We start from the raw sequence: 13,887 nt of genomic DNA, 5'->3' as shown, positions 1-13,887 counted from the left end.
TAGCCTCCAGACCTAAGCCAGCTATCAATTCACTCACTTAAGCCCTCATTAGCACTTCTGAGTGGTGTGGACTGAAGCGCTAGCATCTGTTATATTTCTTTTTTCCAAAAGGGAAACTTCACTGCCTGATGCCTTGGGAAAGCTATACATCTTCTGTGCATGAAGGAGTTACATGTGAACCCAGATTCATGTGCTGTGTCCCCTAGAGTTGTTCCAACTTTTCTGTGCCTACACACTTACATTAATAGAATGAACCTCTAGTGGCTGAATTTTAGCCATTGCCAAAGTTTATTTTGGCTGATTATTTGGAGATTATTCGGGATGAACCCTATTTTGGATGGCAGTGAGGCCATTGGGGAAGTGGTGGACATTCTGACAGGAGAAAGAAGTTAATCTTAGTTGAGGGAGGCTTTTGAAAATGAAGCAGAAAGTTTAAATTTATTCCATGGGCTGGGACTGAGAGGCACTTTGACATCCATGGGCAGGGACTGAAAGTATGGAGACATCTCACAAATACAGACCCAACTAATGTGGGAAAATGGATTTTTAAAATAGACCTCCTATAGTCTCACCTGTAAAATAGATATTCTCTTTCATTGCTACTGAATTTCTGTCCACCTCTCCACACACATAATTGCACACACTGGCCTCTCAATCTGATTCCTAGGATTAAAACAAACAATATCTATAACTGCCATGTAAATGATAGAATCTAAGCAAACACAATTTGCTCTTAGTTAGCACTAATTAGATATGGAGAGGTGTTGAATAAATAATTGAAGAATGAAGGATAACAGAGAGCAGAGACGGGGTGAGGGCAGTCACTCTCAGAAGTACTCTGGAGTGCATGAGAGATGCTGGAGCTGACAACAGCAGGCCCAGAGGAAGAAGGTGGAGGAGACTGACATGGCTTTTAGAGCAGAATAAGGACAAGAAGTCAAATTTAGCATGACTGATATAGAGGTTCAGGACCTGTGATGTGGATGGTGGGTGGTTGGGGGAGAAAAATGCCTGGAGGAAACCAGTCAGGAGCTTTAAAATCTTGATAAAATGAAACATTGTATAGGGAGAGGATGGGGATGCCTTGGGACATTGGCAGGGGCACTGAAGGCTCTGCCCACTTCCTGTTCTTATTCCAAAGGAACAAAGGAACCGAATGGCTCTGGGGAACCACAGCGCCGTCACCGAGTTCATCCTCCTGGGGCTGTCTGCAGACCCCCGTGTCCAGCCCCTGCTCTTTGCGCTGTTCCTAATGATTTACCTCGAGACCCTGCTGGGGAACCTGATGCTGCTGCTGGTGATCAGGGCTGATTCCCGTCTCCACACCCCCATGTACTTCTTCCTGAGTCACCTCTCTTCCCTGGACCTTTGTTTCTCTTCGGCTACAGTGCCCAAGCTGCTGGAGAACCTCCTGTCTCAGAGGAAAACCATCTCCGTCCAGGGTTGCCTGGCCCAAGTCTTCCTTGTGTTTGACTTGGGGGGTACTGAAGCCTGCCTGCTCTCAGTGATGGCCTATGACCGCTACGTTGCCATCTGCCACCCTCTGCTCTATGGCCAGGAGATAACCAACAAGCTGTGTAATGGGCTAGTGTGGGGCTCCTGGGGCCTGGGATTTCTGGACGCACTCATCAACATCCTTCCAGCTATTAGCTTGGACTTCTGTAAGGATCAGTCCATCCCCCACTACAGCTGTGAGCTGCCCTCTCTCTTCCCTCTGTCCTGCTCTGATGTCTCCACCAACTTTACTATTCTGCTCTGCTCCAGCCTCCTGCATGGGCTTGTAACCTGTGTCCTAATAGTCTGTTCCTATACTCCTATTGTTTCCACCATCCTGAGCATCAGCTCCTCCTCAGGAAGAAGCAAGGCCTTCTCCACCTGCTCCTCCCACGTCACTGCTGTCCTCCTGTTTTATGGCTCAGGTTTCCTTCGCTATTTCACACCAACCTCAGGTTCACCCCTGGAGTTAGTGTTCTCTGTCCAGTACAGTGTGGTCACTCCCTTAGTGAATCCCCTCATCTACAGCTTGAAGAACAATGAGGTGAAAGCAGCTGTGAGAAGGACCTTTGGAAAATATCTCCAATATTCCAGTAGTTGACCATAGTCAGAGTTTACTACATCGAGATATTCTGGTAACTTGACAGTAAGACAGTAAATTGATACTGGGTACAGAAGGAAATCTTAGAAACTCATAGAGCTACCCATATAATGATGAGACCAGATTCAAGAATGAAAGGGGAATATTTATTTTCCTTAATGAGCAGTATTCCATCGTAAGGCTGTTCCATGATGTGTTTATCTATTACCAGGTTAAGAACATTTGGGTTATTTACAGTTACTGGCTATTACAATTAAAACTTCTATAAACATTCATGTACAGGTTTTTGTGTAAACATAAGTTTTCACTTTGTGAGAGTGCATACCCAGGAGGAGATTTGCTGTGGCATCTGGTAAATGTAGGTTTAACTTAATAAAAACATTTTCCAAGCTGTTTCCCAGAATGGCTGTACCATTATACATTCCCACCAGAAAAGTATGAGGGATTCAGTTATTTTGCAACATTGCCCTTACCGGTATTACGTTTTTTATTAATTTTAGCCATTCTTAATATGTGTGTACTGGTTGTAGTCAGAAATCAACTATACCCCAGAAATAGAGTACATGTGAAAACTGGTGAAATCATAATAAGCTTAATAGTTTTGCACCACTGTCACTCTTCTGGCTTTAATAACTGTGCTCTGACTGTGTAGAATAGTATCATTTAGGAAATCTAGGTGCGTAGTACACAGGGACTGTCTGTCTTATTTTTGCCAGTTTTTTGATTTCTAAAATTTTTTGAGAACAAAAGGTTTTAAAAATATGTTATAAACTATGGGCTGTGGGTGACTATAATGTGTCTTTGTAGGTTCATCATGTAAAAAATGTACCTGTCTGTTGGGAGTTATGGATAACTAGGGAGGCCGCCTTTGTGTGGAGGGCAGGGTGTAGAGGGGAAATCTTTGTACCTTCCTCTCAATTTTGTTGTGAACCTAAACCTTATCTTTTTAAAGTCTTAATAAAAAAAAATGTACTAGCACATAGAGGAAAAGTAAAGGATGAAAAAGAATTAACAATGCAAACTCAAACTTAAGAAAGTTGGAATGAGTATATTAATATTAGACAAATTCAGCTTCAGAAGAAGATATGTTATCAGTGATCAGCAGGGAGATATGGTAGGTATAAAGGTAGGTATAATACATCATAGAGACATAAGAAACCTAAATATAGAAAATCTACAAATGAATAGTGCTTATTTCATGAGATTTGCTAAAATATGTCAATAAAAGAAAGAGATAAATTGGCCAAAATCTTCCCAAAGATTCAAAACTGAAAAATAGATTGAAAATAAAATAAAATGTTGTAATAGGGCTAAACATGTTTATCTGATATGATATTCTAAAGTTTGACAGTGATACATATTAAGAAAATGTTTTTCAAAAAGAATTGATATTGCAAAAAATAACTATGATTGGTTGATAAAAACAGTTCATAATGATGATGACTTTCAGACAAATATCTTGTTAGACAAAAGTCAGAGTTTTGCAGAAGGTAGTTTGAAGGTACTGGGTAGGCACAGAGACCCCCAGGGGAGGGAGACTTGCAGAAGAATAGGAAGGAAGAAGGCGGCTCTGTGTTCAGTCTGGACCCTGGGCAGCCCAGAGCTGTTCCAAGGTGTCTACTGTGTAAAAGGAAGTAACCTGAACCTTGTGCAGGATCATATTTCCAAATTTGTGTCTCTATTTTGTGCGTTGGAAAGTTTAGAGCTAAGGGGCCTGTTGAATAGATCTGGGATATGCCCCATATTCTGCAGAATGAGCTGATTCTGAAGAAGGTAATTGCTAACCTATTGAGAAACCCTGATAAAAGAAAGATTAATCTCATTTAATTGAAATGCAGGTTAAAGGAGTTAACAAGCCCAATTTAGAGAAGAAATTTTAAAAAGTCAATATCTGGAACACCCTGGTTATGATAATCACCATTCTGAATATCCTTTGTTCAGAGGCTGTGAGAAAATCGTAGCAAAACACCAGCATAAAAGTGCAAATCCTGCAATTTATTACCTTTCATTTTTCCACAAATAGTAATTCTTTGTTTTCTTTGCTATGATTGTACCTCTACAAAAGAAAAACTAACGAAAATGATCTGTTAAACATTATGCATGTTAAATAAGTACCTACTTTTAAAAACAAACAAAAAGCTTCAGGATATGACATGTAAACTGAAAACCACTGGTGTTTAATCCCCAGTATATGGTCACTCTTTCCGATACTTTTTTTATGTGCTTAAACACAGTATTTTGCTTCTGTATAGTACAGTGCAGTGGGGTAGTATGTTCATTAGGTGAATTTGTAAATCATGTTTCTTCTGTGGGTGATTTTTTATCATTCCACTTTTCCCCGTCATTCATTTAGAAGCTTTACAGTCTTTTCTCTAATTTTGGTGGCAGCCTTAGAGATTACCATTGAGATCCTTGACTTATCGAAGTCCAATATTAACTGATAACTTTACCTTCATTTGGTCAACTTAAGTATCACTTTTAATGCAATGAATATCTCCCAACATAAGTTTTATTTTTATTACTAATTTTAATCATATTCACATACAAATAGAATACCCTACTCGAATTATTATTGTTTTTATTATCAATATTCATTTAATCCGCATATGTACTACTTTCTTTGATCTTCATTCCTTCTGCATTTCAGGAATTACATGTGAGGTTATAATTTTCCTGCCTGTTGAACACTTTTCAAGATTTCCTTTGATGCAATTCTGCTGGTGGCAAATGCTCTTATTTTTTGTTTGTCTGAAATGTCTTTAATTCTGCCTTAACTATGACAGCTATTTTATTGAGTGTAAAAATTTAGGACGATCGTTATTTTCTTTCAGCCTATTGAAGATACTGTCCTGTTATCTTTGGGCTTCCATTTTTGATGTTGCAAAGGCTAATTGTTGCTCTTTTGAAGGCAACCTATCTTTTCTTCCCTCTCACCAGCATTTAGATTTTCCTCTTTATGTTCCCTGATGTTTCATTATGATGTGTTCTGAAGTGGTTTTTCAAAATGTATCTTACTTGTGATTCTTTGGATTTCTTAAATAGATGTGGACCGATCCAGAAAAAGTGTCGAGTATTGTTCTTTCAAATATTGCTTTTCTTCCATTCTTTTTCTTTTTTGGAACTTCAGGAAAGCTTATTTTAGACTTTCTTACTGTGTGCTTTATGTCTCTTAATCTCTTTATCGCATTTTTCTTTTTTTTGTCTTTGTGTTGCTTCTGCATGTTGCTTGTGACATGTTAACCAATTAACCAATTCTCTTCAGCTGTACAGCATCCGTACACTTTGGTTATTGTAATTTTCAAGTAAAGAAAACTTTTTCAACTCTGATCTGCCACTTTTTAAAGTTTCCAATTACCTGCACAGATTTCCTAGCTGTATTTTATCTTGTTGACTCAGTAAGCATTCTTGTTTCATTGTTGGTGTCTGATAATGCATTATCTAGAGCCAAAGTTGGTCTGTTTTTATTGTTTGCTGCTCTTCCTAGTTCTTAGTCTTTGTTCTTGTTTACTTGCATATCTAGGTTTATTTGACTATAGGCTAAACATAATGATTAAAAAATTAGATCTAGTAATAATTAGAGAAGTAGGTTGAAGTTATCATCTTCCCTGTTGGTTGATTATTGATTCATTTCTTCTCTCATATGCATAAGATGTCTGCAATCTAGGATTATGTAAAGTAAAGTTCTAGGTTTGATTAAGATGTTCTGCCTTACCCAGAATTGATGGAGTCAGGCTGTAGTCCATGAAATAACTAGTTTTCATTCAATCCATTTTTACTCTAGTGCAGAATTTTAGGTCCCATCCCTAAGTCTAGAGAGCTTCACTGGGGTTCTCAGCTTTGGGTAACCCTAAATTAAAATGTTTGAACCCCAAGCTTTGCAAAGTTGCCAAAAGTCATGTTAAATGTCTCAGCTGTTCCCTTTGGATAGAAAATGCCTTTAGGACAAAAGTGATTCTAAATACTTTGCTCATTTGTGCAAGTTCCTGGATTCTCCCTGCTCTTGACCTGCTAAATGCTCACAATCTTGAGAGCTTTTTAATGCTTTATAAAAGACACGCTATGTATTTAATTCAAAAATTTTAGTTCTCTCTACTGGGATGGTGGTCTGAATATCCTTGTCTGTAATTCCAGGAGTTGGAAAATCAGCAGAGCTCTTTCTTTTCTAGTTTAACTTTGGCTTGTACTTACCAGGCCCCCCTCGCTCTTCTCTGGCTTTCAACTTTGCTCCATCGTTTGCAGCTGCAGATGGTGTGAGGGACACACCCACACAGGAAGTGCTGACAGATAATAAATAGATAAAAATATTTGGCAGCAATTTGGTCCTATCTGTCAGCATTTTACACTCAAAATGTTCATAGATTTAGAAATTTATCCTACAGGATTACCAACATGAGGATATATAGTCATCAAGCTCTTCATATAACATGAAGTTGGAAGATCTTTCCAATATAAAAGTTGGATTAAATTCTGAAATGTGGATAAATAATACAATTTTGGTGTGTGGGATGGGGGAGGGGCTGAAGATGGATGCATTTTGTTAACAATATTTTAGGTTGATACGTGAGTTATGAAGTGTTTATCATATTAAAAAAACCAGGTGAACAAAATGGAAAAAAAGTAAAGTAAGTAAAGCTAAACATAACATAAAGAATAAGATGTGCATGTGTGGAGCAATGATCATTCACAATGGACAAAGGATTATGGCTGTAATTCTGTGGCATGAGACCATAAAGGGGAGAAAAGTTATTTAAAAAAAGAGATGGAATGAAGGAAGGAAGATATGAAGGAAGAAAAGAAGGCAGAAACTCTGACTTTAATATTGTTTTGAACAATTACATGATTAATAAAAAGGTCAATTTTAAAAACCTTGAATAATAGAGAGTTATTCAATATACAAAGTCTATGTGCTTGGTGGAATATAACAGAACTTGCAAGTTATATTTTAAAACATGGAAAAGTATTCATACAATATTATATACAAATGTAATGAAAATTATGTGAAAGGCTGCATAGTAAAGATCTTTCCAATATAAAAGTTGGATTAAATGCAGCTATTAGCCACTTTCACTGAAAAGTATTATTTTTTTTGTATTTTTCAAAATTTCTAAGTTGAAAACTTTCAGTGATCAGGCAAAAGATGTATATTTGTACTGTACAGAATGTTTTTAAAATTTTTAATGGAGTGATAAATAGGGTACATTACATATTTTCATCTTTAAGGAGAGAAATGAGAATAAAAATTGTGTTTTCTTCATAAATCCCCATAGTGTAAGAATGTAGGCAAATGAGAAAATACCAAAAACAGAGAAGAACCCCCAAATTAGGGAGTTGGTCAATCTCATATTAAGATTAATATTTGATTAAAACAATTCTTAAAATAACACCACTAAAAGGGAAAAGAATACTGGATGAAAATGCATGTGATTCCCTAAATGGATGAAATAGTAAAAGAGACAAGCAATAACGCAAAACTGTGGAAAGACCTGAAACAAGACAATCTCATATTAAATTCTGAATTTGATATATGCATATTTACAACGAATGTCTCACTTGGTTATTACATAAGATTGTTTTAAGTCAAATCTCCTTTAGAAAAAAGGATCTAGGTGAATTTGGATCATCCCGCATTTCTAGAAGTGGTCTGCAGAAAGCAGTGCCAGGGTGGGAACAGAGACACCAGGAGACGGGAGGGGTACAGAAAGGGAAGGGGAGGCCACAAAAGCAAACCTGTTCTTCGAGGTTCCCTGGGAATTTCAGAGGATTGCAGAAGTTGGGGGTGGCACCCCTAGCCCCTATTATGGTCCATGCTGCATGAGCGCAGAGTTTAAGGAATCCGTCCCGCCTTTCAAGTCCTCTGTTCCTTGGTGCAGTGAATCGCTCAGGCCACCTGAGGGCGCCAGTGCATGTACAGACCTCGGTTTCCAACTCCTGTCCTCCCCAAGGGGGTCCGACCCTCTTCCTCTTTTTCTGACCCTAATTGAAGTCTCCTCTTTTCATATCTCCTTATTATTTTTATTCTTCCTTCTCTCTTCCTCTCTTCTCATACCTGGTCTTATCTGTACTAATTTATATTTCTGGCTGGAGAAGGGTCAAGTTTACATGATTATCTTGTACAACAATTTTTCAATTGACTCTCAGCCCTACACTCCTCCCACGTACTTGCCTTTGTATTATGTGGCGAGGCGCCTGCAGAGCCATTTCCCAGATTCCCGTGCTGGTGGCTTCTGGGTAGGCTCAGCAGATGGGAAGGGTGGGTGGAAACTAACAGAGGCACTAATCTGGGTCTGGCGGAGGCTGGGCACTATCTCTCCAGCAGTCCCAGTGTCAGCTGCATTTTCCTTGGTGATGACCTGCCACCTGGTCTCAGCACCCCGTCAGCAGTCCCATCAGTGGTGCCCCAGGTGGCCACTCTGTAAGCAGGTGATTCGCCCTGCCTTGTCACCATGTGAAGGTTTTAGGAGAGGCAGAGGACAGAAATGTGTGTAGTCTGACTTTGCCCTAATAGGATAGTCCCTCTCCCAACCATTCTTACTCAGTTCCTATCTTTTCTAGAAGTCTCTCTCCAGTCCAAGCTCATCCACAGACTCCCAACTCCTGAATTTCAAGTTTATGTCATCATCAGAGGCACTGGCTCTTTTTTTCTAGCAATGCTTGCCCCTAAATCTCAAATGACGGCGGATTCCAATAAGAATTCAGGTCATAGACACTGTTATCAGTCATAAATCTACCGGTAATGTTTCACAGACGAAAGGAAAAAGTCTGTAACCAATTTTCTTGATTGAAATAATAATCCAATTCTCTTCCCATGAACAAATTAACTTTAAATCAAAGACAGCAAGTAGCTCTCTTTTGGCCTTTTCTTGAACATTCCAAAGGAAAGAAGTTGATACAAGATATTTTGTTATATCTGACATTAGCATAGCAAAATTTCCCTAATATTAATTAATTAACCATCTTGATGCAATTCTGCCTTGCTTCCCAGTCACCCTCTGCCTGCTCTCTGCGATGCTGTGGACCTTTTTGCAACATTCTTTTCAGAGCAGCTTTTACTTCCTTGTTCTTTAAGCTGTAGACAAGGGGATTCACTAGGGGACTGACCACACTGTACTGCACCGAAAAAGCCGACTTCCGCTGGGGTCCTGACATTGACATGAGATGGTAGAGAAAAGCAGGTCCACAGCAGCAGCAGCTGACTGCAGTGGGCGGGGAGGAGCAGGTGGAGAAGGCCTTGCTTCTGCCTGTGGTGGACCTGATGCCCAGGATGGTGGTGACAATGCGAGCATATGAGAAGAAGACCAGGAATAAGGTCCCAGAGGCGTGCACAATGCCAGCATGCCAGCACTGCAAAGTTGATGGAGACATCAGAGCAGGACAGAGGGAATAGAGGTGGCAGCTCACAGCTGAAGCGAAGCATCACATGAGCCTCCCAGAAGCCCAAATTCCATGCTGTGAGGGTTTTAATGAGAAAAGGCCCCATGAGACCCATACCAGATCCTCACACAACTGTTTCCTCATCACCTGGCCATAGAGCAGTGGGCGGCAGATGGCATCGTAGTGGCCATAGGCCATTATCAAAAGCAGAAAGGCCCAGTCCCTGCAGTGCGAACACACACACACACCCGAGTTCAACAGCCCTCTCCCGAGACTGGGTTCTTCTGTGACAGGAGATTCTCCAGTCTTTCGGGCACAGTGACTGAGTAGTAGCAAAGATCCCGCAGAGAAGCACATGGGGGCGAGCGGGGAGAATCAGCCCTGATGACCGGCAGCATCAGCAGTCTCCCCGGGAAGGTCAGATGGTAAACCCGTGGCAGCAAAAGGAGCAGCAGCTGGTGTGCGACTCTGCAGACGGTCCCGAGAGGACGGCCCAGTGGCGGTGCCATGACTTCCTTCAGCCACTCTGGAAGGTGGTCCTATGAAACAGACACAGAAGGTGGGCGAGGCGCTCACCTGCCCTTCCTGCCGCCTCAGAGTTCCTGTCCCACGCTTTGTATCCATTTCTCCCTCTTCAGCCTGCTCACCATCAAAGATTTCCATGTCCTGTCCTCGCCCTCCCTCCCCAGAACCTTTCCCTCATCCAAACGCCTCCTGAAAAACTTCTGAGCCCTGAATCAGCACATCTGGGCTCTTTCCCTATGTGACTCTTCCAACCCAAATGGCTCTGGAGAAATTCATATGATTTTCCTGACTAGTCCATGACTAACTGGTTCTGTTTCCTTTAACTGGCCCTTGTTTTGATGCTGCAAACACATTTCCAGAGAAGTGATTCAAATGGTCTCTGCCTTCCTTAGCCAGACATTCTTTTACTTCTCATTGCAATGGTTCTTAACTATTTAATGATGACACCCTCTATTTATTATATTTTTATGCTTCACTGGTCTCTGATATATTTGGTTATTTGACTCGGGGACAATTTTGAAATGGTGTGTGTGCATATGTGCACATGAACATGCAAATTGAGTAAAAAAAACTGAGGTCCAGATTGATAAAATGTGCTCAGGTCTCCAAGTTGAACAGCAGGATCTGTAGCCATTCAATAAGACCCTAGGACCAGAGTTTATTCTACTATCTGCTGTGCTATTTCCACTGTTCCTCCTGAGTAAATAAAAATATCCTCTGGTTGACATTTAAGAATTAACCAATCTTTGTAGTAACATCTACATGTGCAGATATCCCATTTCCGTTGGTCTTGGCGGTGGGTATTTTAAAAGTTCTCTGGGTGGTTCCGGTGAGCCTCCAGGCTGCCGATGCAGGGCACCCACTGGTCTGATCCATGCCCTCATTGCTCTCCTTCCCTCTGCTTGACTTCATCTGACATTCTGCTGAAATTTTGCCCCTCAAATCCTGACCCAAATGCTACTTACTCTCAAATTTCACCTTAGTTTCTACCTCCTCTATTACATCTATCTTGATTACTTCCTTCTCTGTCTTCCTGGATTACAGAAAATAATGATACTTATAATTTCTTTGGTGTCAGTTATGTTGCAGGTGTTATTAACTAGTTAGTCTTTATATGCGGGCCATAACAAAACTCTGGGAGCTGCATTATCCCAAATCTTATAAGGAGGAAGCTGAAGGTGTAAGTGTTGCTGTAACTGCTGGGTTTGAGAGGGTGAATGAGTTCGTGAACTTTACACCTATCCCAGGTCTATGGAGCTAAGTCTGTGTGTTTTTCACCCTGTCTGCCTGACATCCATTTTCTTAAGCCCACCTGCTCCTTTCTGCTCTGCTATTTCACCTTTTACTCTCTTGTGTGTCTTGTGTCCTCCTTGAATAAAGTCTTGCTCTGTCTTTTAGTAAGAGGTGAGTAGTAATTATTTTTTCTCCAAGTTCCCTGTTAAGTACAGGGATTGGTAACCAATCATTTATATTGCCTTAAGTCCTGAATACACAGGGGTATGACAAACACATAACGGGTCATAGCAATATTTGTTGAAGGTGGAAAGAATGAAAAGATGAAGAAAACAGGACTTGCCATGTGAATAGGGATATAAGGAATATCCCTAGCTTGAGTTTCAGTTTCAGAAATAAACAAAGCTTGGGAGAGACTGGCCAGTGGTGGGAAAAGGAAAGGAAATGGGAGTTGAGGGGCTCATTTTGCAGTGGCTGTGAAGGGCTGGCAGCAGATTTATCTTGTGCTGTGCTAATTGACACTTTAAGATTCCTTCCCCTCTCAGAGCAGCTCACACCTGATACACATATCTGTGCTCACCTGGAGTACTACTTACAACCATTCATCTATGGACATATTCATCTCAGTTTGATAATTTATCTACCAGTTCATCCATTTAGTCATCAAATCTTTCATTTATTCACCCAATCATCAATCCTATCTGTCAATTCAATCATTATATTTCTATGTCTCCACTTTTTCTTTCGTCTACTGCTTCATCAACTCTTTGCATTTGTCTAAACATTCAAATATGTATGGATTTACTTTCTGTAAGGCTTCCTACTTGGGCAAACAACCTTGCTTAACTTTTTGAACTGCTGTGTGAATACACATATTTGTCCTGGTTCTCCAATCATACTTGTCAGGACTGAATTCCTTTGCTGGCAAATGTTTTTCAAACTCAACTTGACACCTGACCATCACTGTACACTCAGATTCTATCCCTTTGTGAGCCTTTTATTGCCTTATTTGGTAACTCCTTATAGTAATCTTGACCTATCCAAATGAAGTCTTAATCTCTTTTCATCTACCCCAATTCCCCAGGGTTTACCTACTACCACACTATGACATTGGTATTGCCAACAGCATTTGCTATAACATATTCTATTCTTGTTGCACCCACGAATGTCTCAGATCTTGCTCTACAAGGGTTTCCCATCTTTCCCCACAGTTGCCTGAAAGAGCACACAGAAAATCTAGATGAAATCAGGAGGTCTGACTTTTTCTGGCACAAAGTCATCTTTTGATTTTGGTCTTGCTATGGTTTGAGAAGTCATCTTTGGTCCAGGGATTTCTACGCACACCAAGAAAACCAGTTGTTCTATAGCCTAACTACAGAAAGTGTAGACATTAAGTTTTCCCATCGGCAAGTCACAATGGGGGAAGAAAACAGACCATTTCAGATGGATTATCTTTAGAGCACTTGTTATCTGACATCTGTCTTGGTCCTGCCACTCTCACACACTAAATGCAGTGGGAAACATCAGGGCTCTGGAAGGAGCACAGAGAGACTTCTCTCATGTCATCCCCAACCCAGCACAGAGGCTACGCTGCATTTAGCTGCCTTTGTGAGTTTGTATACTGGGCAGAGAATGTCAGTGAAGCAGGTCAGCTTCAGATATAATCTAGTGGTAGAGAAGGCAGGAATTTGGCTGATGGAACTCGGAAGCTCAAGAAAGTTGTATTATAGAAGGTCTCAGTCTGAAGAGAATCTTGACTCATTAACTAGAGGAATCGAGGTCTGTCTGAGACCTAGGACATTCATACAGATACAGGATTTGCAACTTTGGGGTTGAAGCTCTAACTGTAAACCCTAGGGTCTCAAGGAGAGGCAGGATGGGAAGTATTTTCCGGTAGTTCACTTAGATGGGATTCTCCATTTGGAAATTATTAGGGAGGTGTGTAGTGAGATGTAGTTCACCAAACAGCTTTATTTCCCAGATTCATATGAATTGTGTCTTTAAACATCTTTTCTCTGACCATCTTGATGATAAAATGAGGTTTAAAATCAGATGCAGTTATTTTTTCTTCTACTCAATTTGTACCTGACACATTTGTGAACCCTTATCCCACACAATAGTGTTACAAAGAACAGTGTAGAGACCAGGGCAAACTCAGGTTCCTGCCTCAGGTTAGGGGAGGCACCTCATCTTTGAAAACGATTGTTTAATCAAAATAAGCGGCATGAAATTTTGTTTTAAACATTATTCCAAAAAAAGACATAGCACTGTTTACCTCTGTTGTTATAGGGAAAAATGTCATAACATATTTTATATGATGATACATCAAATTGTAATACTAAAGACTGGACTCAGTGACTTTGGCCACTTAATAGAGGAAAACGTTTTCAAAAGTAGAACATGAATATTTATTTCCAGAACTATGTTGAATAGAAGTGATGAAAGTGGACATTCTTGAATAATTCTTGATCTTAGAAGTTTCAGTCTTTCAACACTGAATATGGTGTTAGCTGTGGGCTTTTCATATACTGACTTTTTATGTTGAGGTAGTTTCCATCTATTCTCAGAATTTTGAGTGTTTGGGGCTTTTCTGATCATGAAAGGGTATTGAATTTCTCAAATGCTTTTACTGCATCAGTTGAGAAGATGATGTGTCCCTTAAC

At 40.2% G+C, this 13,887-nt stretch overlaps 1 protein-coding gene across 1 annotated transcript; it reads left to right on the top strand.

Moving 5' to 3' along the window:
• Positions 1-1,156: 1,156 nt before the first annotated feature.
• Positions 1,157-2,095, top strand: LOC118915006 (olfactory receptor 8S1-like). Its single transcript, XM_036890392.2, has one exon. It carries the CDS (start codon positions 1,157-1,159, stop codon positions 2,093-2,095), a length of 939 nt encoding a protein of 312 aa, XP_036746287.2.
• The last annotated feature ends 11,792 nt before the right edge of the window (positions 2,096-13,887 follow it).

Source organism: Manis pentadactyla, chromosome 10 (genome assembly GCF_030020395.1).
Source record: "Manis pentadactyla isolate mManPen7 chromosome 10, mManPen7.hap1, whole genome shotgun sequence".
Taxonomy (NCBI): Eukaryota; Metazoa; Chordata; class Mammalia; order Pholidota; family Manidae; genus Manis; species Manis pentadactyla.
This window is presented reverse-complemented; position numbering and strand designations above follow the sequence as displayed.

Coding starts and splice junctions, on each gene's coding strand:
- LOC118915006 (XM_036890392.2), top strand. CDS start 1,157: ATGGCTCTGGGGAACCACAGCGCCGTCACCGAGTTCATCCTCCTGGGG.